At 38.9% G+C, this 21573-nt stretch overlaps 1 protein-coding gene across 4 annotated transcripts; it reads right to left on the bottom strand.

The window, feature by feature from the left end:
- Positions 1–5640: 5640 nt before the first annotated feature.
- Positions 5641–21268, bottom strand: LOC101876906 (arylsulfatase D). Of its 4 annotated transcripts, none has more exons than XM_005151417.4 (11): positions 21211–21268; positions 18605–18654; positions 17907–18056; positions 16798–16919; positions 15262–15384; positions 11788–12211; positions 10678–10814; positions 9675–9809; positions 8888–9050; positions 8474–8595; positions 5641–7824 (listed from the first exon to the last, which is right to left on the bottom strand). In XM_005151417.4, exons 2-11 carry the CDS (start codon positions 18628–18630, stop codon positions 7454–7456), a joined length of 1773 nt encoding a protein of 590 aa, XP_005151474.1. In that variant the 5' UTR covers positions 18631–18654; positions 21211–21268; the 3' UTR covers positions 5641–7453. The 4 variants fall into 4 exon arrangements, with proteins under 4 accessions (XP_005151474.1, XP_030906957.1, XP_030906958.1 ...); XM_031051097.2 differs by lacking the exon at positions 21211–21268 and adding an exon at positions 20732–20978; XM_031051098.2 differs by lacking the exon at positions 21211–21268 and adding an exon at positions 18941–19037.
- Between the last annotated feature and the right edge of the window lie 305 nt (positions 21269–21573).

The following is a 21573-nucleotide window of genomic DNA, read 5'->3' on the forward strand; positions in this document are numbered from 1 at the left end:
CCATGACCAAAACACTTGTTGATGCCAGACATATTTCATATTTTACCTTAATAACTAGAAAATTGGCAACATCACCACTTACAGTGGGAATCCTTCAGAGTTGAAGGGAACTTCTCATTCTAAAAAATGCTAAGAGAGGTACAACTCTAACAAAAAGATTTGGGATACTCTCTTGTCAGTTAAGCTAAAAGTCAGTAACCAGACACAACAAAAGACTTTGTTTTCATGGTTTCTTTGTTCAGTTTCAGGTACCAAAAAAAAATTATTTACACACTGGTGCAGAAAAAAAAACCAAACCCAAACCCTTTACCACTTACATTTAAATAGTGAATTATAAGGACAAGCATTTTCAAGCAGAGATACAGAGGAATGCTGTTTACTTGTGATCCAAGAATAAACACTTTCAGCCTTCTATAAAAATATACTACATACCAGGCTAATCACATCGAGCATTATATTAAAATGTAATTAAACCCACTAACTTTGGCTTCCGTTATGGTTCTTTAAAAAGCACACACAACATACCATATGCAACAGACTATTCCACCTTGTTGTCTTTTTCCTCTCTCTCTCCCACAGCTTCTAGGCATTAAGGCATTCAGGAGAGGAGAAACAACAAGTAGAAGAATGAGGGAAACAAGGAAGAAAAAGCTTCCAGCTAGCTTCATCACAGTCATTTCCTCAGTACTTGCAGCTGGTGAGCAAGAAACAGGTGCTGTTCATCAACCAGGAAACAAGGGATGTCCTTGCAAGAAAGGTAGAAGCCAAAAATTAGGAGATGCTCAGTGGTTTGTCTTTTTTCCATTCTGTTCTGCACTCTCAGGCAATTAGCTGCAACAGTGTTCACTGGGAAAGCATAGTCCTTACTGTCCTGGATAATATCAGTACTTATTATCTGCTATCGTAATTACAGCATTGTATTATTGCTTCTTGCTGAGCAACATCAGTAACCAAAATTTTAATGACAAGCAACCAAAATTTTGTAATTTATTATGGTGAGCCTGTTCTGGCCTTGCTGCTGTGCAGCAGCACCCTGCCTTCAGAGCAACAGCAGAATGGGGTGGTCTGGCCCTAGGCTTTAAATTGCCTTATGCATTTTGACATCATGATTAGCAGTTCCTGATCGAAATGATCTAGTTGTGCCTTCTGGCTTCAAACTACACCTCCTGGAACACACTGCTTTCCTTACAGTCAGGGCAAGAGCAATGCACAATTTGGAGACAGAAACAGGGCTGACAAATGAGATTAAAAGGATGGAAACTAGGAGCACTGATGCTAAAAAAACAGAAGATCAGATGGAAGTAATCTAGAGATAAATTGTGCTTAGCACACAGCATTGTAAACCTGCAGTATCTCCAGCAATAATAATGATGAAAGTGGAACATCTGCCATTCACTACATACCCTCAAAAACCTGGAGGTTTTGTTTTTTTTTTTTTAATACTAAAGAGGGAAGGAATACACAGGTTGTTGATTACAGCACCCATCCCTTCCCCCATACACACACTGTAACACTGCTCACACCTTGTTTTTGCTATTTATGGTCTGGTGGATCCACTCACTGGAAGGCAGAGGCTGGGTGCCTCTCAGTCAGGGGTGAGTAAAGGCAGGTGCCAGTGAGAGCAGAGGCTGCCCAAGGAAAAGCACAGCTCTATGGGACAAAGTTCACTGTTTCTGCCCAGCTTCCTGGGAAAGGTTCTGAATGCTGCCAGGATAGGCACTGGCCCCACCAGTGCAGTCCTGGGTACTGGTGTTTAGTGGCAAGGAATGGGGCATTCACCCCCTGCTCCAGAGATGTGTCAGCTTTGTCTACAGGAAGAAAGAAAAAGTCCTCTCTGAAGGAAAAACAGAGGCCACCTTTACAGATAAAAAGCCCAAACCAACCCAATCTTTTACTTAGTCCATGCTCCCTCACTGCAGCAGCTTTGTTCTCACTTTTCTCCTCATCCCAAGCTTCCTAATATTTGCTCATAAAGAGGGGTGTTTGAAACCCTGGCTCATACATTTGTATCAGAGTAATTGGCAGGTGTCATTCTCTTTTAAAAATCTGTTTTTTTCTGTTTGTTGTTTCTTTATAAGCAATTGTATTTTCCCTATATATTTTGACCTATGTAGTAGTTAGTTGAAGATATGCTTATTTGACAGTTTAATCATCATCCAGTCCATGTAGTCTGCACTATCTCTGCTTTTCCTCTCAAGAAATTTCTCAGTGATAAAGAGAGGTATGTGGACATATAAACAGAGTTAAAAGGGAAAGAATGCCTGCACTGGCTTCCAAATAAAAAATAATATCAGATGAAACAATAACTTTGTTTACATACCTATTATTTCATTTGACTTTTTCAAGTAGAGTTATTAATCATACAGACATTAGACTAACAAATCAGTCTCTGCTCTTCCACAGATCTGTGTTGGATCAGCTACTACTACAGATGCTGTGATAGCATTTCTTGATATGTGACTGGGAAACAAACGGGAAAAGCTTTAAACTTCACAGCCAATTGTGAGTTGCACAGCAGATAAGATTCTCTGGCTTCTGATGCCTCAGTGAAGTTGTTAGTGACATTTGTCATTGTGGAACCTGCCCTAAGCTGTACTGCCAGAAGTGGGAAGACTGGATGTTATGATGAGGCCTTTCTGCTGGCTTGTGCAGGGTAGAGAGTAGAAAAAGCCTTTCTGTAGTTCATACATGGGTCAATAGCTCACATAAAGTACAATCAGATGTGAATAATTTGTTGGGCCCATGACTGAAGTGAGTATGAAATACTTGCCATAGTTTGTGTTGTTCTGGAAGGCCTGTCTGCTTCTGTCTTTGGCTGCAATCGTTTAAAAAGTTTAGGTCTCCTAGGCAAAAATAAATAATTATTTAAGAATAGTCTAGACAATTCTTTTTTTTACAAAATGTGACAGCTTTTAAAAAATTTAAGTGCCTGAAAAGAGCTAATGAACATGGAAAATTCAGGCCTACCTTAGCTTTTGGAATGAAGGCATAACATTATCACTAGTATAGAGTCAGTCTTACTTGTAAAATCTTGCCTTAAAACAGTGTTTATTTCTCAGACATGCAAACATCTGGGAAAAATGCTCCAGAAACAAAAGTATATTTGCAGGGAAATACACTTTTAATATACTTTTAACTTTCAGTAGGTTATGTTACCTTCCTGAGAATGAGAAATAAAGTCCTTTCCATCACCACTTGTTCTACAGTAATTCCATAGACTCTCAACCTGCTGCTGTTCCTGTGTCTTACAAATGGATAATGAGAAGTAGGTGGCAAAGAACAAGCAGACCAAACCTATCAAGGCAGATGGCAGTTTTCCAGCTGACTGAAATCAAGCCAGAAAAGACATTTGAAGACAAAAGTGAGCATTAGGCCACTCATCTGATTATAAAGCCAGTGCTTCACACTGAAGGTTCTTATTAGTCCTGGAGACTAAGTTGTCTGACAGATATTTACTAAGCTAAAAGGCAGTCCATAAAGATAACCAGGCAATAATACCTACATTTATTTGCATTTTAGTCTTTTTGTTTGTTTGTATTCTTAGGGGCTGCATATTAGCAGACTATTGCCATCTTCAACAGGTAAGCTATCTGTTCTTCACTTGCTGTGACCAACTGCTCCACCAAGACTGCAATTAATTCACTCTCTATTCATGACTTATCACTGGATCTCCTGCAGAGAGAGAGCAGAAGCCTGTCACAAGGGACATGGGGAGTTTCCTAGAGCTAGGACAAGAGCAAGAGCTTGACACTTATTGGCCATTCCCTGAAATCTAGCCAGACACAGGGCCTGTCTCCAGTTTCATGAGGAGTTTCAGGGGGAAATAAATGAGGAAAGGAGAGACAACACAGAACAGATTGGGGTCACACAGTCTCTCAGTTAGTTCTCAGATACAGGAGTGGAATGCACATTTGTTGCAATAAGGAAAAAAATTCCATCTGGATAAATGTGAGGCTCTCAAGGCAGTGTTCCCATCACTGCAGGAACACTCAGCACCCTGCAGAGCTTTCAATGAACTATTTTTGTTTGGCTGAAGAAAGCTTCTCAAAAGCTGTTTATCCAAACTATCATAAGTAGAGTAAAGCTGGGAGTTATGCAGTCTAAAAGGCCATTGTAGCACTTATAACACAGGGCAAAATCTCACAGGCATTCTCTGTCTTTCAAGGCTACTTAGTCAATATTTTACAGTCCCAATGTAAGTGGTTCACTTAGAGTATAAATTAATGGGTTTTTTTTTTCCTCCTTCTTTTCATGTGGCTATTTCATTCTGGCACCAGTTTTGTTGATGTGTTTTGCAAAGCTTCAAAGGCTCTTTGCTCCAAGGACCTGTAATCCTGGATTATTATCAGAACTAGTGTTGCTGAGAATGAAGGTAACCTTGAGTAGCATAGAGCTTGGGAGCAGTAGTATTCACTGATAGCATTTCTATCTAATGAAAATGTGTTCATTTATATAAGACATAAGATGCCCATTGTGTCATGATGGATGGTTTGACTCAGTGAAATTAAGTGTTGCTTATGTCATGACCCAACTTGTAAATTCCTGAGGCTAGCAGAAATCATATGACCTATTTCACATATATGAAGTCTGTTAAGCTTAATTTACTGTGGAGTGAACAGAGCACTTAACTTGTTATCTCCCTTTTTTATTTTCAATACTAACTGTATTATTTATATATGACCTGGATTACTTTCTACTACCTGGTTAGCTCACAAGAGCTCAAATGCTCCACCTGAGATTAAGCATAGTAAATATTTACTGATAGATCTTTCCATTTGCAAAATAAATCTGGATGCTCTCTTGACATGGGAAAAAGCTGGTAGAGCAGCAGTGAGAAGCCGCAACTCTCAGTGCCATAACAACACCACGACAAATGGAAAGGGGGATAGCCTGAAGGTGAACAATTACTCTGAAAAAAAGAGGCTTTCAAATAACTTGCTTTTCAATAAGCAAGAAGAGGTTAAAAACTGCAAAAAGAGAAACCAGTCCTGTGGTATTAATAGAATGTACAGGAAATTGTACATTCTTTGTAAGTGAATATGACTACCCTAAAGAAATATCTGCCTTAATCATACACTTCCTGTTCAACTGGAAAACAGTCTAACAGACTCCTAACAGTGGCAAATGTTATAGATGGTAATTATATTTGCTGTCAAGAAGACTATTCTGATGGACCAATTGTTTTTTACCTAAAAAATGCCATTTTGAGTCTATTAAAACTGCTTGTATGCCTACACCATGTTCCTCAGACTACACAATACACATGATTATGATACATGGAGACAGTGACTGGCTGGGCCACTGTCCTCTGTGTGTCTGTATCTTTGGGATACATGTTCAGCTTCACCACTGGTTGAACCAGCAAAGGGAAAAGCAGGAGCTGTGTCCCCAGCCTGGACAGAGACCCCAGGTCCCCACACACCCAGCTGGGCTCCAGCAGCTGGGCAGGCAGGTGCTGGGCTGTGGTGACTAGAGGAGGTGGTTATGCTCCTAACATCATTTAGTATAGACAAATGTAAGGTTATATTTCCCAAAGGAAAAGGAAATTAAACAAATTTTAAGAAGTTGATTTTCTGCTGCAACTGCACAGGAAAGCAGGACACTATCATCTTCTGACTACCCAAAAGAAAGACAGTATGGTTTTGTCAAGGCAACCTTTATTATTGTCCATGATAGTTCCACATGTAATGTCTGTATTACAGAGTCCTGAATGTTTTTTGGTCCCATGGTACTTTGCATGTCAGCAGGGCCTGATGGCTGGTCTATCATGGGCAAACACTTCTGTCCATGACAAATTCTGGCTCAGATGTCTTCCTTTGTTCCCAAACTCCAAATGCATATCCAGTGCTATGAAGTATTTCAGTGCAAGAAAACTGGTTCAATCATATGAACAGGTATTTCCACATATTTTTAAAGGTGTTAAAAAAATTGATGAGATGTAAAATCCCAGATTCTAAACTGGCTTGAGAATGGCAGTGAGATTTTGGAAAATGACTGAGAAAATTGGAAAATGCCAGTCTGATTACAGTAATTTCAGGTAAAGAAAATACTGCACATTGAATATGAAAAACCTTAAATCTAGCCAAAGAAAGGATCAGTGAAATAGAACACATTCAAATGAGAAATAAAGCACACACCGCTAACAGTGGAGGAAATAAAACAGCAATCCAGTACATGTGAATTGATGGATTCAGTTAATCTCTTGAAGTTTCCACAGTAAGACTCAGTCTTTTTCTAATCAATAGCACTGATGGAGCATTTTGGTGACTTAGTCTGTGAAATGCATGAAGGTACAGCATAAAATAAACCCTTTCTTTCAAGTTGTAGGGCTTTGGTTACCTGCAGATTTTCTGGTGGCTGAATTGTGGGAAATGGGAGGAAAGAAAACCAAGATAAAATAAATATATATCAAAGGAGATTAACAAGAAAAATGGGTACTAGCAGAATAGAAAAATAGTAAAAAATGTGAAATGAAGTGAATAGGCAAATTATGTTGCCAGATGCCTTTTCCATAGTAAATTAGAGTTTGTTTTCATAACTAGTATTGGTTATCTTTCCAAGAGTCTTTTTCTGAATCTGCTACTTGTTACCAGGAATCAGTTATAACAGATACTGGCAGCAAGGTAACTTGTGCAGTTCTTGCTCAAATAGCTCAACTTGTCAGCGTGGCAATTCTGCGGACATCAATGACACTATGCCCTTGCCAGTGCTTCTGAGTGAGCTGGGTGAAATGGGAACCTTTGGAAAGGGGAAAACCTTTCCCTTTAGTGTTGCCCATCAAAAGAGGCTGACTCCAATCAGAGAAGTCCCATCTTCCCCAGAAAGTGCAGAGAGCTGTTATCCAGCTTGTCATGTTTCCAGGCTTTATGCCTCAACCAGGTAATTTCTTCTGGCTCAGAAGCCTCACACTAAGAAGCTGCCATCATCACTGCTGCTAGAGGGACTAGATACAAGGAAAGAAGAAAGATACTTTTGAAGCAGATTCTGTGAGGAACTGTGGGCAAATTATATTTTAATTATTTTGGAAGCACTGGTCTGCAAATATTTATTATAGGGGCATCTTGTGCATAGCAGTAAGAAAATTAAGGGAGACCTTAGTCCAGGAATTACTTAGAAACTCAGAACAATAAAACAAAGCTTCTAAGTATATATTAATGAATAATAAAACCAAAGTTATATCATTACTTGTACAGCTCTAATCTTGGTCTGCTTCAGTGCATTTGAACTATTCAGTTAGTTGTCAGCAGATGCAAGTTAAAACATGCTCTTCAGATCATTCTTTCTTTATCCCGCCCTGAGAGTGTTCAGCCTAAAACCACCTTTGACAAATACTGTGCCATCTGATGGAACAATTCTCATATAAAAGCTCTATTAAAACAAACAACTAACCAATCAGCACCCATAAAGAAAACACTCTGGATCTAAGAACACTTTTGAGGAAGTAACTGTTCTTTTATAGGTTGGCAGGTTTATTGTCACCTTCCTTATCGCACCAGCAGAATGGGAATGTTCCACAGCATGGCTGCAGCCACGGCTTCCACACCACATTGTACGTGGAAAGCTGCTCTGGGACAGGAGTCAGTGTCCTGCGATGCTCTTCTATGGCTCTTCCAATCTTCTTTATTACAGTGTCAAAGAGGGGCTCAGTGTCAGATGACAGAGGTTTGGCTTCAGAAGGGTCTTGTGAGAGATCAAACAGCAACGGAGGGTCGTGATGGGTCACACCTTCCCCAAAACATGGACAAAATCCCCTATCATAACAAGCCCCAGCTCCGAGAGGACGAAAGATGGGGGTCACATAGTGAGCCTTCCAGATGGTTCCACCTGGCAGGAAAAAAAAGAAGACTTGCAATGATACTGGTGGATATTACAAGGTATTGGAAGACTGAATGTTTTTCTAGAGCTCATTTCTGGTTGCACTTCAGGTCTACACTTGTTAGTTGATATAATATTGCAATAATGCTCATTTCTGGTTGCACTTCAGCTCTACATGTGTTAGTTGATATATCATTAAGTGCCACAGAAATAAACTAATAATATAAAATGATTTTGGATGATTTGAAATTTCTCCAAAATTTTCAGCAAGTATCAGTTAAAAAACTTTGTTTTTTATGAAGACATGTAAAAAAGGTGTGGAGTTTTCATAGCTTGCTTCCTTGTTAAGTGAGCAGAAGGACAAAGGGCTGAGGCAAGGACTTCTGCATGAGACAAATAAGACACGGGCTCCCCAGGTTTTACATTCATATGGAGAGTTGGGTGAGACCCACCTGAGCTCCAATAGCCTGCTTGACATGTCCTGTGCCTTGAAGCCATGATCAAACTCTTTGTGCCATACAATGCAGGCAATGCTAGTAAGTTGTTTACAACTTTACACCTGGAACTACTCGGAAAGCTGTGATCCCAGAAAAAATGCATTATACAAATGTGCCCTCCCATAAATAGAACCTAATTCTTGCGAAAGTTCTGTACTCACTGTCCTTCTGGTGCCACCTTGCAGCATGTAAATGAATGCCACAGTAATGAAACAGGAACTCATGCTCCGAGTGCTCAACCGTTCCTCGCAGTAAAGGCATCAGATCCCGGCCATCAATTACCCTAACAGAAAAAATGGAGACCATCAGACTGATGTAAGCTGTACAGGACTGTGTTCCTTCTGCATATCTCTTGCTGGAACTGGGACATGTGAATGGGGAAGATGCTTGTAGAAGATTGCAGGTAGATGGTGAATTTCACATGTAGATAAGAGGTGACTGGGCTGTGGTGACAGTTATGAGTCTAGAAAAGGAGCAGCAGTGGAAAACAAAAATGTCAGACTCTTAGAATGTGTTTCCAAACTCGATTTTCCATTGTTATGGAGTGAAGGAAGAATAAAGTCATGTGTTTATACCTGTCCTGAGGTAGTACCCCTCCAGCCAAATTAACTACTGTAGGATAAATATCCATAAGGCTTGTAGGTTCATCGATAACTTTGCCTGCAGGTAAAACTCCTGGCCATCTAAATATCCCTGGCACACGGATTCCTCCTTCCCAGCCTCCCATAGCTTTTCCACCTTTCATTAAAAGAAAAAATAAAAATTAAAATAATTTATTTTAAAATAAGGAGAAATTGCAGACCAATGTTACTGTGTTATCATGAGTTAATGTTGCCTTTATGAACTTTCCTTTTGTTCTTACTACTAAGCTCCTTCTCTTCAGCTTCAGTGGAAGTGTGTTCACTATATGAGACCCCTCCAGTGATCTTACACACTTACTCTGTTCTATTGTTTTACACAGTGCCCCTTCAGAACTCATTGTGAACAAAATTTTCAGGCACAAAGTCATTTCCAAGCCTAGTTCTCTTTCTTTTACAATCATGTAACACACCTGTTGTAGCTAAAGCAAAGGTTCAGATGTAGGATACAATACTTAGTGAGAAGTTACATTACCTTAATAAAAAGTAATGTGATCACTTGCCTCAGGAGGAAAAGACAGTTTGAGAATTCATGTTTATAAAGGATACCTGCACAGACTAGAATTGTCTACATTTTTAAATGCCTAATTAGAATGAGATAGATTTGCTTCTCAATGATAAAACACTATTACTCCTTGGGCATATAGTCTTACCTAAACTTTAAGGGTGTCCTGAGTACTTTACTAGTTGTTGCTAGATTGTCACTAAACCTGACAGCTCTTACCTCTGTATATTCCATTCCAGCCACCCAGCTGTCTTTGGCCTTCTTGTCTTTCCAGCCATCCACCATGATCAGAAGCAAAGTAAACTAGTGTCGTATTTTTCAAGCCTTCCTTGTCAATAGCATCAAGAACCTGGCCTGTAAACACAGGAATATGTAAATATTAAAAACCAAAAATACCACTTACACTGAATACATTTTAGCCTCTGAATTGTAAACATTCATCAGTGTAATTTTTTTATCTCTGTAGGGGTGATCACTGAGCAATGAGAAATGATGAAAAATTGTCATGCACATTATGATGTCTAGGGCACAGTCAGTATTTGTATGGAATTACTGGATGGATGTAATCCAGTTCTTTTGGTATACGTACCTGATTCTTCTACCTTTTCCTCTGCCATGACTGGGTGATAAATAATTCTCCTTCTCTTCCATAAACCACGCTGAAAAATAACATTAATCTAATTTCTGGGGGCATACCAATTACCATTTATGAACATTTCTGGATTTATGAATGGGGCTAAAAAATATTCACTGTGCTGCTGAATGCAGAAGTCACAGAGAAATAGCCTGCTGGTTTGCACATAGATTTACTTCATTTGTCAGTTTCATCACCTTCTGATGTGTCCTACTTAGGTAAGACATAAGAAGCTGAAATTCCCTGATCTTTAATAATCACAGAAAACTAAATAATTCTTATTTTTCTAGTAAGGAGCCAAGGGGACATGGTTGTAAATGTGGAAATATGGTTAAAACTGGTAAACACTAGACCAAAAAAACTGAATGAACAGAAAGACTCATTTGGTTCAAAACTGGAGAAAACAAAAAGCCAACTCTGTGAGCCAACAGTGCTCATACAAAATTGATAGATGTTCGTGGAAACTTTACAACTTTTCTCCTACTTGTTTTTAATTCTCTTCCTCATTCTTTTAGTAACATTTTTATTATATATTCAGACCAAGGTATTAGGTAGTTGAACACACCATTATTTGCTATGGTGACTTACCCACCATCCAGTCCATCTCCTCTACATTGTCTCCATATAAACCATGGCTGCTCCTCCCAAGAAACTTCTCTGTGGTGATGAGCGGGGTGTGGGAATGTAAAAAGGAAAGAAAAAGGAGGAATGGCTTGTGCTTATTTCTAAAAAACAGAAATCAATTCAATCAACACTTTGTTATTTGTGTAATCGAGTAACTGGCAGCTCAGCAGTGGGTTTGCCAGGCAAATGACCACTTCCAGAAAAACATGAGCTAAGGAGATCAGGATTTCTCATGAAACTGTACACATGTACATAACTTTGCTAATAGTAGTATCTCCATATACTGGGTGAGAATAAAAATTTTGGTTTATAAATAATTTTGGTATTTACTTGTATTTCATCAGATTTTTAAAAGTTAAAGCCCCTTGCTATTAGGGAGAAAGGTTCTCAATACATACAGAGATCAGTGGTAATGGAAAATGGCATTATGATTTGCATATATACACATTTCGAAAATCACTTCAGGAACATCTTACTTTGTAAGAAATTAAACCACAATGATTAAGATCTGCATGTTAAAATAATGTTTGGCTAATATAAAATGACTGTCTTTTTTCCCTGAATCATAGTTAAAAAAAATCCAGACTGAAGCTCTACTTCCTGCCATTGCAAACCTCAACTGTGCTACTGAAACAAAAGCAGTAAGCTCATCTCCTGCCAGCTGGTCCATATGGACAAAGCACTGCATATGATAAGGCTACATGACAGCTCTAATTCTCCTTCCTCAGCCCACACATGTATTTCTGCCATCAGCTATTATCACTTAAAGCTGAAATGTTGGTCTCATTGACAGAAATATATATTTACTCAATATAGCCTAGAAATACTCAATCCACTCCCTGGAAATTTGGAAATGTTATCAGCTTTAGTGAAGCTGTGAATAACAGACATCCTTAAAGCATAGCTATTTTTTTTGTTTAATAGCATTTCACTAATAATTAATTGGCACAATAGTACTTATAATAAATACTATATAATATTACAAAATTATAAAAGACTTCACATGGGAAAGTGACATTTAAAAGCTGACATGTAAGAACTGGAAAAATTGTGATCAGTGGAAACATACTTTACCTTTCAATGAATGAAATGGATTCTTTCAAGATATGGGTTGTTGTCCTGTCTGTCACCATTGGCTGCTCAGTAACTTCATGGTTTCTCATCATAATGCAGTTCCAGTATCGTACAAACCCATAACTGGAGAACCAGCATATGAAGAACAGGAGATTAAGCCCGGCAAGACAGGTCAGTGTTTTCCAGCTGACTGAAATCAAGCCAGTAAGTCTTCCCAGAGCAGCAGTGAGTATAGCTAGGCCAATCATCTGAGTGGAAAACCAGAGCTTCCTTCTAAAGGCTCTGTCCATCTCTGGTGTTTCTGCTGGTTGGCAGTCACTTATTAGCGTAAAAGGCATCCCATAAAAGTAGTCAAACCCGTGTTTTAAAGGGTGATGACAATGGTCATTGCGGGATTCACAGTTAACGCCTTGATGCCACTTCCCTGAAAATATAGGTTATTGAAATGTAAAGAGATAATATTAAACAATGTGCTTTTCCTCATACAATACATTTCTGAAAAAAAAATCCCTACCTGTGATAACTTCTTCATCCTACACATATATACTGAGTGTGTAGCAATATAATGGGATGCATGTTATGACTGTTGAAAGTGAACTCCTAAAACTTGTAAATTGGTTCTCTATACACATATTCATGTCCTCTAGCAAGCATAAAAACCTGGACTACAAAGGAAACTGTAAATTGGGGAAAATTCAAATATTCAGAACTGAGCAAAAATGTACAGCCTTCCTGGAGATCTGTCAGGTATGAAATAGGAGGAAGTCCTTTGGTAAGCACAGGATAAAATAACATTACCCTGTTATTAATGTGCTATGCAGACTTGTTTCTGTAAAGTTTTGAATAACTTAGTGTCAGGACTATGGCAACAATCAGCAATGTGTTGGTGGCAGACTAGTAAGGGAAGCTAGGGACAGTATAGTCAAGCAACTGGCAGGTCAGCAGTGGGGTTGCCAAAGCAAATCACCAATTTCAGGAGACTATGAGCTCAGGAGGTAAGGATTTTTTCTGAAACCGTACATATGTACATAAACTTTGCTTATAATAGTATCTCCATATATTAGGTAAGAATAAAAGATTCTGTTTTGCGAATATTTTTACCATTTACTTGTATTTCTTCACAGTTTTAAAAGTTGAAGCCACCTTTTAAATCTTGAAGTCTTCGTATATCAAAAGGAGCATCTCCTGACCTTTTGAGATGCAGTTTGTTCTTTATTATGAACATATGTCTGCTGTTATGATGAATGGCATATAAAAACCATGCTTTTGCTTCCCCTCCTGTCTATTCTAATAGACTGGTTAAGCACTTACATGGAGAAATAACAAGTGGGATCATCTGACTTAAACACTGAGGCTTGTGAATATTTGAATCAAGTTTAACTGAATTTTATGATCTCTGATGTAAAGTATTCCTTGAATACCAGATCTATAGACAAAAATGAACATTTGGAATTTTACTTGAAAACTGATTTACAACTAATTAATATTGTGGACTAAGCAACTGTGCACTTACATAAGGATATTAACCTAAACAAACCATTCATGAAGTTACAAATACATATACTAGCAGCCAACACTGAGCAGGTTTCAATAGAATCTCCATACATTACAGTAGGAGCAGAAAAAGCTGCTTCAGAGGAAAAAGAAATTGATACTTTTTGGATATAAATTAAAAGAAAGAATGAAAATTCCATTCCAGGTAAATGAATTGCTTTCAGCTAAAATTTCTGCTCAGATTACCTCTTCAAACATTTAAAGCCAGCTTTAGAATGAAACAGGTTTATAATCAATACACAGATGCATTGATCATAAATACAGGTGCAGCTAAAGTGTTGTTGGACTTCAGATGCACTCCAACATCTAAATCACCAACTGAGGTCGATAGAGGCTTCTGACATGCTACGAAAGTTGAACTCTCCAGAAGATGAACTAAATGTATAATTAAGATAAATTAATCTCTGAGAGTATATGCTACACAACATTGGCTTTTTGACTACAAAGACTGCATAGAGTTTCCCTACAAAAAAATCTTATTACACATCAAGCTGCAGGTTATTAATAGGCTTTAACTTTTAAACTGTGCTCAGAGCAAAACAATCACAAACCGTTCAGGTGAGAATATTTAGTACTCGATCAATTGTGGTGACATAGGTAGATGTTGCATAAGATTTTTTGCTTCATGAATTGAATGTAAAGTTCTTATGCTTGGGTTTGTTGGGTTTTTTGCCACTTATCACCAGTGTTTTCCATTATCCCTTAAAGTGCAATTAGCCAGAATCTGTCAACTGGGTTAAAGTAAGTGATGCTTATATTATATTAGTGGTGTCTATAGTACGATTTTAGCTGAGATGCCAACAGGGAAAATGCCAGCCCATTTTGCTAGCTAGCTTCTAGGAGGTATGCAGCAAAACCTCCCTGCAGTGCAGTTCCTTTGACAAAGTGGAGACAAATCTGATTGTTTTGCTAGTGATAACATCTGAAACCAAACTGAAGCACGTGGCTAATAGACATGGGCTTTTTTATGAGCTAATTAAAGCAATTAAAATTGTAGCGGTACAAAACTAACAGGGGAAGATTCAGTAATATAGAACCAAAAATTGTGGAGATCTTAATTTAGTATTGTCCTTATTGTTTTGATTTATTCTGCTGAATGAATACAAATCCATTTCTGCAGACACTTTTATTAGTAAATTCAGTTTATTTGTGTAGCCAGTATTTTTATGTGTCAGACATAGATTTTGGATATTGACATTTAAATGCTCAGAGGGGTAGGGCAAATAGCTGAAAATTCTTCTCAGGAATGCTTGTGTTTTATCGGTTTGTGGAACTATGTGACACGTGTAAGACAATTATTTGAAATTGGATCATCACCAAAAGTTACAACTGTATAAAAAAAAAAGTCCTATAAAATATAAAGAAAACGGCATTTGTATTAATGCTGAAGGAGGCAGTGTTTTATGGGCTGTGCTGAAATCTTGGTGAACTATAGTGGCATGAGGTAAGTAAAAAAAATTTGTTTCTGTGTTTGAAAGGACAAATGCTGTGACATTATGAACTGGCTCTATTGGTTTAAGCAGCAGCTGTTCTGTTTTGTTGTGAATCTGCTCTGAGCTGTGTAAAGCATCACCATGCATATTTAAATGGCACTCATGGTTTTGTTTTTAATCACATTGTATTGGAATAGTTACCATATTCCTGATAGAAAAATACTGAAGAAATCTTAACATTTTCCTTTATATATTTTAACAACCACAGCTGTGCCTGAAGGCAGGTCAGCAGTAAAAATTGTTCTCTTTATCAAATGCCTGTTCTTTCAAGAGAAGTTGTTTTTGTTCAGGGTTTCTTCTTACAGGATATTCTTAAATCAGGAAATAATAATATTACAACTGAGGTATGAGCAGTTGCTTACTATAACAAATAGTTTGTGTGAGATGTGCAGGACATTCTAGGCTGTCTTCAGGAGTGTTCCCATACCTATCAGTCCTGTGCTGTAGCCTTGCTGCTGAAGTATTCTGGCAAAAGTAGTTTCGTTTGGAGGAAGCCCTCCTGAGCCACCATTCCAAAAGATAACACGATAATTGTTTACAGCATCCATCCCTAAAAATACAGTAATAAAAATCTTAGTAAGAGTAGCTGGTAAAGTATTTTTATGAAATAAAATTTCTTGTTTCCTAATTTTACTGATATTACAGTCTTAAATATTTATCCTAATGCTGCTTGTTTGGAGAAATGAATCTAGGACTGTTCAAGATTAAAGAGTTAAGACTCCCCATTATGTAACACCTGTTCTTTGTATCTCATACTGAGACATTTTATTTCATTGTATTTAGAATGGCTCAGTGGCATCCAGGCTGTGTGTACTGCACTTACTCATCATGGTTGTGAGTGTAGGGAGAAGGGTAGGGACACTTCAGCCCTCCATCAGCCTCAAACTCCAGCTTGCAGAAGGCTGCATGGGAGTTCAAGTTTTCCCTGTGCAGTGGCATGGCTGGTAAGTGACTTTTGAAACCCACAGAGTAGCTAGCTAGCTCTGCAATCTTCTCCTCACCTTCAGGTTTATGCCCTGCCATTGAGCATTATATAGTGGCATGACCCCATTGTATAAGATTACGTGAAGTACAATCTGTTGTGGAAGTATTGAATGTCTCTGGCCCCATTGTTATAGTGGGAGGGAGTCTGTACAAGCTCATGTGCATTTTCAAGCTACCTATCTCAGTGGGAGCTGTCATGACAAAAGCAGGATGACGTGTCAGCTTTAAAATGCCTTGTGAATGAATGACGATTGTTTGCAATAGAACAAATGTTAGAGAGTTGCTGTTAGAAACACGCAGAGCTTTTTATTTTTCATACCTCTTCATCTCAGGGATGTGGTTTGACAGGATAGTATTTTTTTCGTCAGAAACAACTGGGAAAAATAATATAGCTGTCAAATTGTTATTTCATAGGACAGATGAATTCTGACACATAGGTAACAAAGCTTTCTTGTAAATTACTCGTTCTGCACCTTGACTGGAGGGAATGGACACACATCTACATACATCTAAGCTGCTCCCTGCAGGGCCAAGCCATTTCTGATACATGATGAGAAGTCATCCATGAGAAATTAATGTAACTAGTGCTTTAGAAATGTATTATTCTTGTTCATGTTCTGTGCCACGACTTTTTTTGAATGTAACAATTTGTGTTAACTCCATTCTGCTTGCAGTCTGTTCAAAAGAGCACCAACAGGCAACTGAAGTTGTGAGCTGGGGGGACCAAGCTGCTCTGCAGGGCTGGCTATTCTGGGCTCTGCTTCCCCCTAGGTCAATTCATTGTACCCTATAAATATAGATGTCACCTCAAAGGTGTAAATCCTAGCTGGTGTGTTTTTGTGTGCCTCAGTGAGGGATGACACATCTGTGGCACCCCTTCTATTTGTACACCCTCATTTCTTTTTGGTCTCAATATATGACATTGTTTCTTTCAGTAACAAAGCAATGTTTAAAGGCTGCTTGGTTTTGCAACGCAAACCTGATCGGAGGGGATATCTGCCAGTGAGGAAAGCTGCTCTGCTGGGGGTGCAAAGTGGAGCCGCAGCAATGTGTTGGGTCAGTTTCACTCCTTCCTTTGCAAGGTGATCAATGTTTGGGGTCCTAAAAATGCAACCAACACTGTCAGAGAGTCCTTGAGGGAATAGGGATGAGGAATCATGTACCTATCTTCATTTTGGGAAGCTTATTCTGTTTCTAGATGGCCAGGAAATACTTTTCTTATTTCATTTTAAATTCTTCAAGTGATGGGAAAATATAGTTTTTCTTTCCTCATTAACAATTTCTACCTAGATACATTTCAAGCCAATCATTCAAACAACTCCATGTTTCCTGAGCCCTGTGAAGGGCCTTGCAGAAATATACCTCACTGCTCTTGAAAAGAAAATTCATGCTTTGAGCATGTTGCTGTGCTGAAGCAGAGGCCCGGCCATGAAGAGCCTCATCAGGTACCTGTGATTATCAGCTACCTGTCAGAAATTTTCCAGCTGGTACTAATCAGGGTGAGATTCTGACTACTTTGCTGGACGAGGGTAGGGATTGTACCAAGGAAGAGACAAACTGGTAGGAAGCCAGGAGGCAATACTATGGCATGATTTTCAAAACCAAGGCAAACTCTATGTCCTTGGGTCTGAAAAGAGACATATTTGCTAGTAACATAGCTTGTTGAAGTGATTTATACTGTATTTTGATTGGAGACTGGGAAAGAATGGCAGAATAAAGTTAAATGAGGTACTGAGGCCTGATATGTTGAAGGAGGGATAACATTTCTATCTTTGGGTACATGCAAGAGCATAGCTGTTTCTCAGTGTCAGGCAATTAAAGAATACACAAGAATAGTTGACATAAGCCCACAGTAAAGCAGCTCTGGAGGGCAAAGTTGGCCCTCGGAATGCTTTCTAGGCTGTGAGATAATCCCGGTACTGCTTTAAATTTACCATTAATAGCACCCATGGGAAATCCTCTGATTTCTCCAGGAAATGAACTTGAAGACAGCTTGAATAGCTGATGATGTCAACCAGAGGCAGAGAATTGCAGCCCTATGTTAAATAGCACACCAGCTCTGTTCCCTGTTATGCTTAGTTTCCTTACCTGATGGTATCATTCCCATAGCAACCTACATCTCCTATGCCAAGGTCATCAGCCATGAGTAGGACTATATTTGGCTGTGTGATGATGGAAAGCTGTGCAACTGGAGTCTGCAGAAGTAGACCAAATATCAGGGATCTGATAAGGTATGTCCTGAAACACAGGAGAAAGAAACAAGCCGATGACCAGGCCATTCCCCAGTACCATTGCATGTGGCTGAACACCTTCCTGCACCCTAATGGTCTACTTGGCTGCAGACCAGCTCACTCTCTGCCCAGGTACAGAGGGAGTGTTAAGTTTTAATCATTGACCCAAACAGATTTAATGAAAAGGAAAATGTTAGGACCATAACTGTAAAACCCTGGTTTTCTTATTCTCACACGCTGGCTTGGGAATTTACATGTGACACATGATGTTTAAATGTTGTTGCTTTAGTGGCTTCGGGTGTTTTTTAGGAGTTGGTCTGAGAAGCTGAGAATGGAATCAACTTCCTCTGACATCCTTCTTGTCCAGACTGGAACCTTTGTGTTATGAAAAAGTTATGAATAAGAAAATAACACAACCACCAAACAAAATTAACATTGTGAGTATACTTTATAGGTAACACTACTTTTTTATAATACAGTATTATGTCATTATTAAACTTTTCTCACTTCAGATCTAAGTATGACATAGCAATAAATCATGAACTCTTTTCTTACCAGCAAGATGTTAGTTGCCAAATCATTTCTGTGTTTGGAGTGTTCAGATCCTGCAAAGCCAAGAGAGAGAGAGCCTTATCATGTTTGTATCTGCCTAGTAGCTGCTGCAATAAAAATGGATAAAAAACTTAATCAAAGCCTATCAACATTCTCTGTTTCATTTATTTCAGTGCATCATAGATCATACCCTAAAAGAAGAAGGGTAAAGGCAGTAATGTTATTTTTATTGCTGGCACTTCTTCACTTCTTAGAGGATTTTTTTTTAGAGAAGTTTAACTTAAAATAGTAAAATAATTCTCTTTTCTTAAACGACTCAGCCATATGAAAAATACTTACTGTTCAGAAAGGAAGAGAAGAGCTTTATAAATCCAGTCCTCAATATAATTTATTTTTCTGTAATCACAGAGAGAGTAGCAGACTGCTGCTTATTCACGTGCCAGGTTTCATTTCAGGCTTTTAAGAGTTATCTTTAGTTGCAGGAATTCTAGTCATCCTCTTCCAACAATAACATTTTCTCAGAACACACTGAATTTGTGAACTCTTGTTGTTTGAGCTGAGCCTTTTCCTTCTTCGTACGTGACAGATTTCTGAGTGTGATGCTCCTTTTCCCTTCTCTGCACAGCTTTCTGCAAGGGTTCCTCTGGGGATTTCTCTCTTACTGGCAGGGTGAGACAACTGTTTAAAGCCTCTCAAGAGTGGGCCAAATGCCCTTAGTTCAAAGGCCTTAAAAGTGGCTGCTTTCAAGTTTATCCCATATCTGGTTAAGCTACCCCAAGAGTCCCAATTTCATATATTATGTTGGCTTTACTTTATTTTTTTTCCAGAAATAGTATTTAGCAGCTCTTACGTTTTGTTCATCAATACTGCAAGTCTCAATGGGAAAATATAAATTTCTATGCTTAGAAAATTGGCATCCAAACAGCTCTAAACACTTATTTATGAACACCAATGCTGATGCAGCATCGCTGTTTACAGAGACACTCAGTTTCCTGCATTTAGATTTGTGCCTTTGCTGCATCCTAAGTAGGTATAGAAGAGATACTGGAGGACACCTCAGCTGTCATTTACATCTTATGTGCCTCCAAAGCAGCTGAAATAAGTGGGAGCTGGAAATACTAAAATTCTTTTCCATTGCTGGTTGTCACTAACTGACTGTACTTCACAGCAGTGATACACTGATGCAAAGCACAACCTGGAGCGCAAGGCTGAGCTTCCTCAGAAGCTGCCTGTGGTATAGAAAAAAACCAACTGACTGATGTTATCCCTGTCAAGCTATTTCCCTAGTGAAAGGTAATGGGAATCCAGTCAGAGAAACTTTAGCAGAGAAACCCTGGTGGGAGCATGAGGGGCAGTGAAAGCAGCTTGCTCTGTTCCCTTGCTGAGAAGCAGGGGGGAACCCAGCTTCCCACACAGCAGTACAGCTCCTTTCTTGGGCCCCGGAAGCTGGGGCAGCAGCAAGCATCTGTTTGATTCACTCACAAGCAGTTTAGAGGATGCCTCTTTGGGACCACTTTTGCTGAAGTGGCACTTAAGCCATGCTGCAAGCAGAGTCCCCTTTCTTATCTGAATTGAATCCAGCTTCAGCTTAAAGAAAAACTCTTTTCTCCCTCTATCATTATTTAGTTCTTCCATAGCAATTTAGATTTTATCCCTTCAGCCATTTTAATGATTCAGGGGGGTATAGCTTGCATATCTTTCATATTTTGTTAACTGTTTTCCTTTACTGACTGAAATGTTCTAGTCTGTCTTTAATTTCTATCAAATACTTAAAAGATACTGAAATCCCTGTTCAAGCCAGTTCGCATAAGAGAAAATATTCATCATTTTAGATGCACTCAGATACACTTTTCACAAGAATAGTACTGACTGTTCAGTCTGTGAAAATACCTTTTAAAAAAGCGTATTTTGTAGACTTGACAAAATAAAAGCCACCCTCATGGTAACAAATAGCTGCAACTCTCACTTTATACATAGGCTTGTATGAAAGTAATGTTGTAAAGGAAAATACCTTTTAAAAAGTTTCTCAAGATACTTTTATCTACATAGCCAAAAAGAAAACAGTATTTTCCAAATACCCAGTAAAATTTTCCTGTGCATTCCCAACAGAGTAAGGGAGGAATACTGTACCTGGTCAAGTTATGCTCAAAGCAGGCAGCTGATAATCTGGAGGGTGAACTTATTTTTGGTTGACTTAAAGCTATTCCACATATTCCAGCACAACAACTGCTGCTACAGCACAGTGTCTAACATCTGTTGTTGAAGGCATTCCTTAAATCTGCCCTAGCTGCTCATGCGCAGTCTGCACAGGAAAGCCATGTTACATCAGAGCTTGCGAGCGGCTGGGTGGTCTAATGCATCCTGGAGAACCTAAAGCTTCATGTCCCACTGCTGTTTGCACAATGCGACATTCATACTCCCAGTGAGGGCCAGCATGGGGAGCACCACAGATGTAGCTAAAAACACTTTCTGTCCAACCACCAGTTTCTGAAGGGGAGGGAAGGACCTCCTTCAAGTATGAGACACTCCCATGAAAGGCACTATAAATAACAGCTCCCTTTAAAGCTCCCCAGTTTTCCAACACAGAAACAGAAAATCACTGTACTTACAAAGCAGCAATTCTTTGCCTATAGAAATCAAAATTGAGCAAATATCTTCACTTCGTGGCAGCCCCGAGTGCCTGCAGTGATGGCGAGGTTATCTCTGCACACGCAGTGAGAAACTGTTTTAGGATGTGGGGAGGAAATGCCAGCAAGATACCTGAATTTGTTGTTCCCGAGAATGAGTCATTTGGCTTCACTTCTGAGTGCTTCCTTTTTTCCATTCATCACTCAAAGGGACAAATTAAGGCTACATGCTGGCTAATGCTTGTTTTCTTGATTTTTTTCTTTGAGTCCTGTTGTATTAAGTGTTTTGAGTCCTGTTGTATTAAGTGTTTTGGGACAGCATGAAATACTATCAAACAGAGATCT

Source organism: Melopsittacus undulatus, chromosome 2 (assembly GCF_012275295.1).
Source record: "Melopsittacus undulatus isolate bMelUnd1 chromosome 2, bMelUnd1.mat.Z, whole genome shotgun sequence".
NCBI lineage: Eukaryota > Metazoa > Chordata > Aves > Psittaciformes > Psittaculidae > Melopsittacus > Melopsittacus undulatus.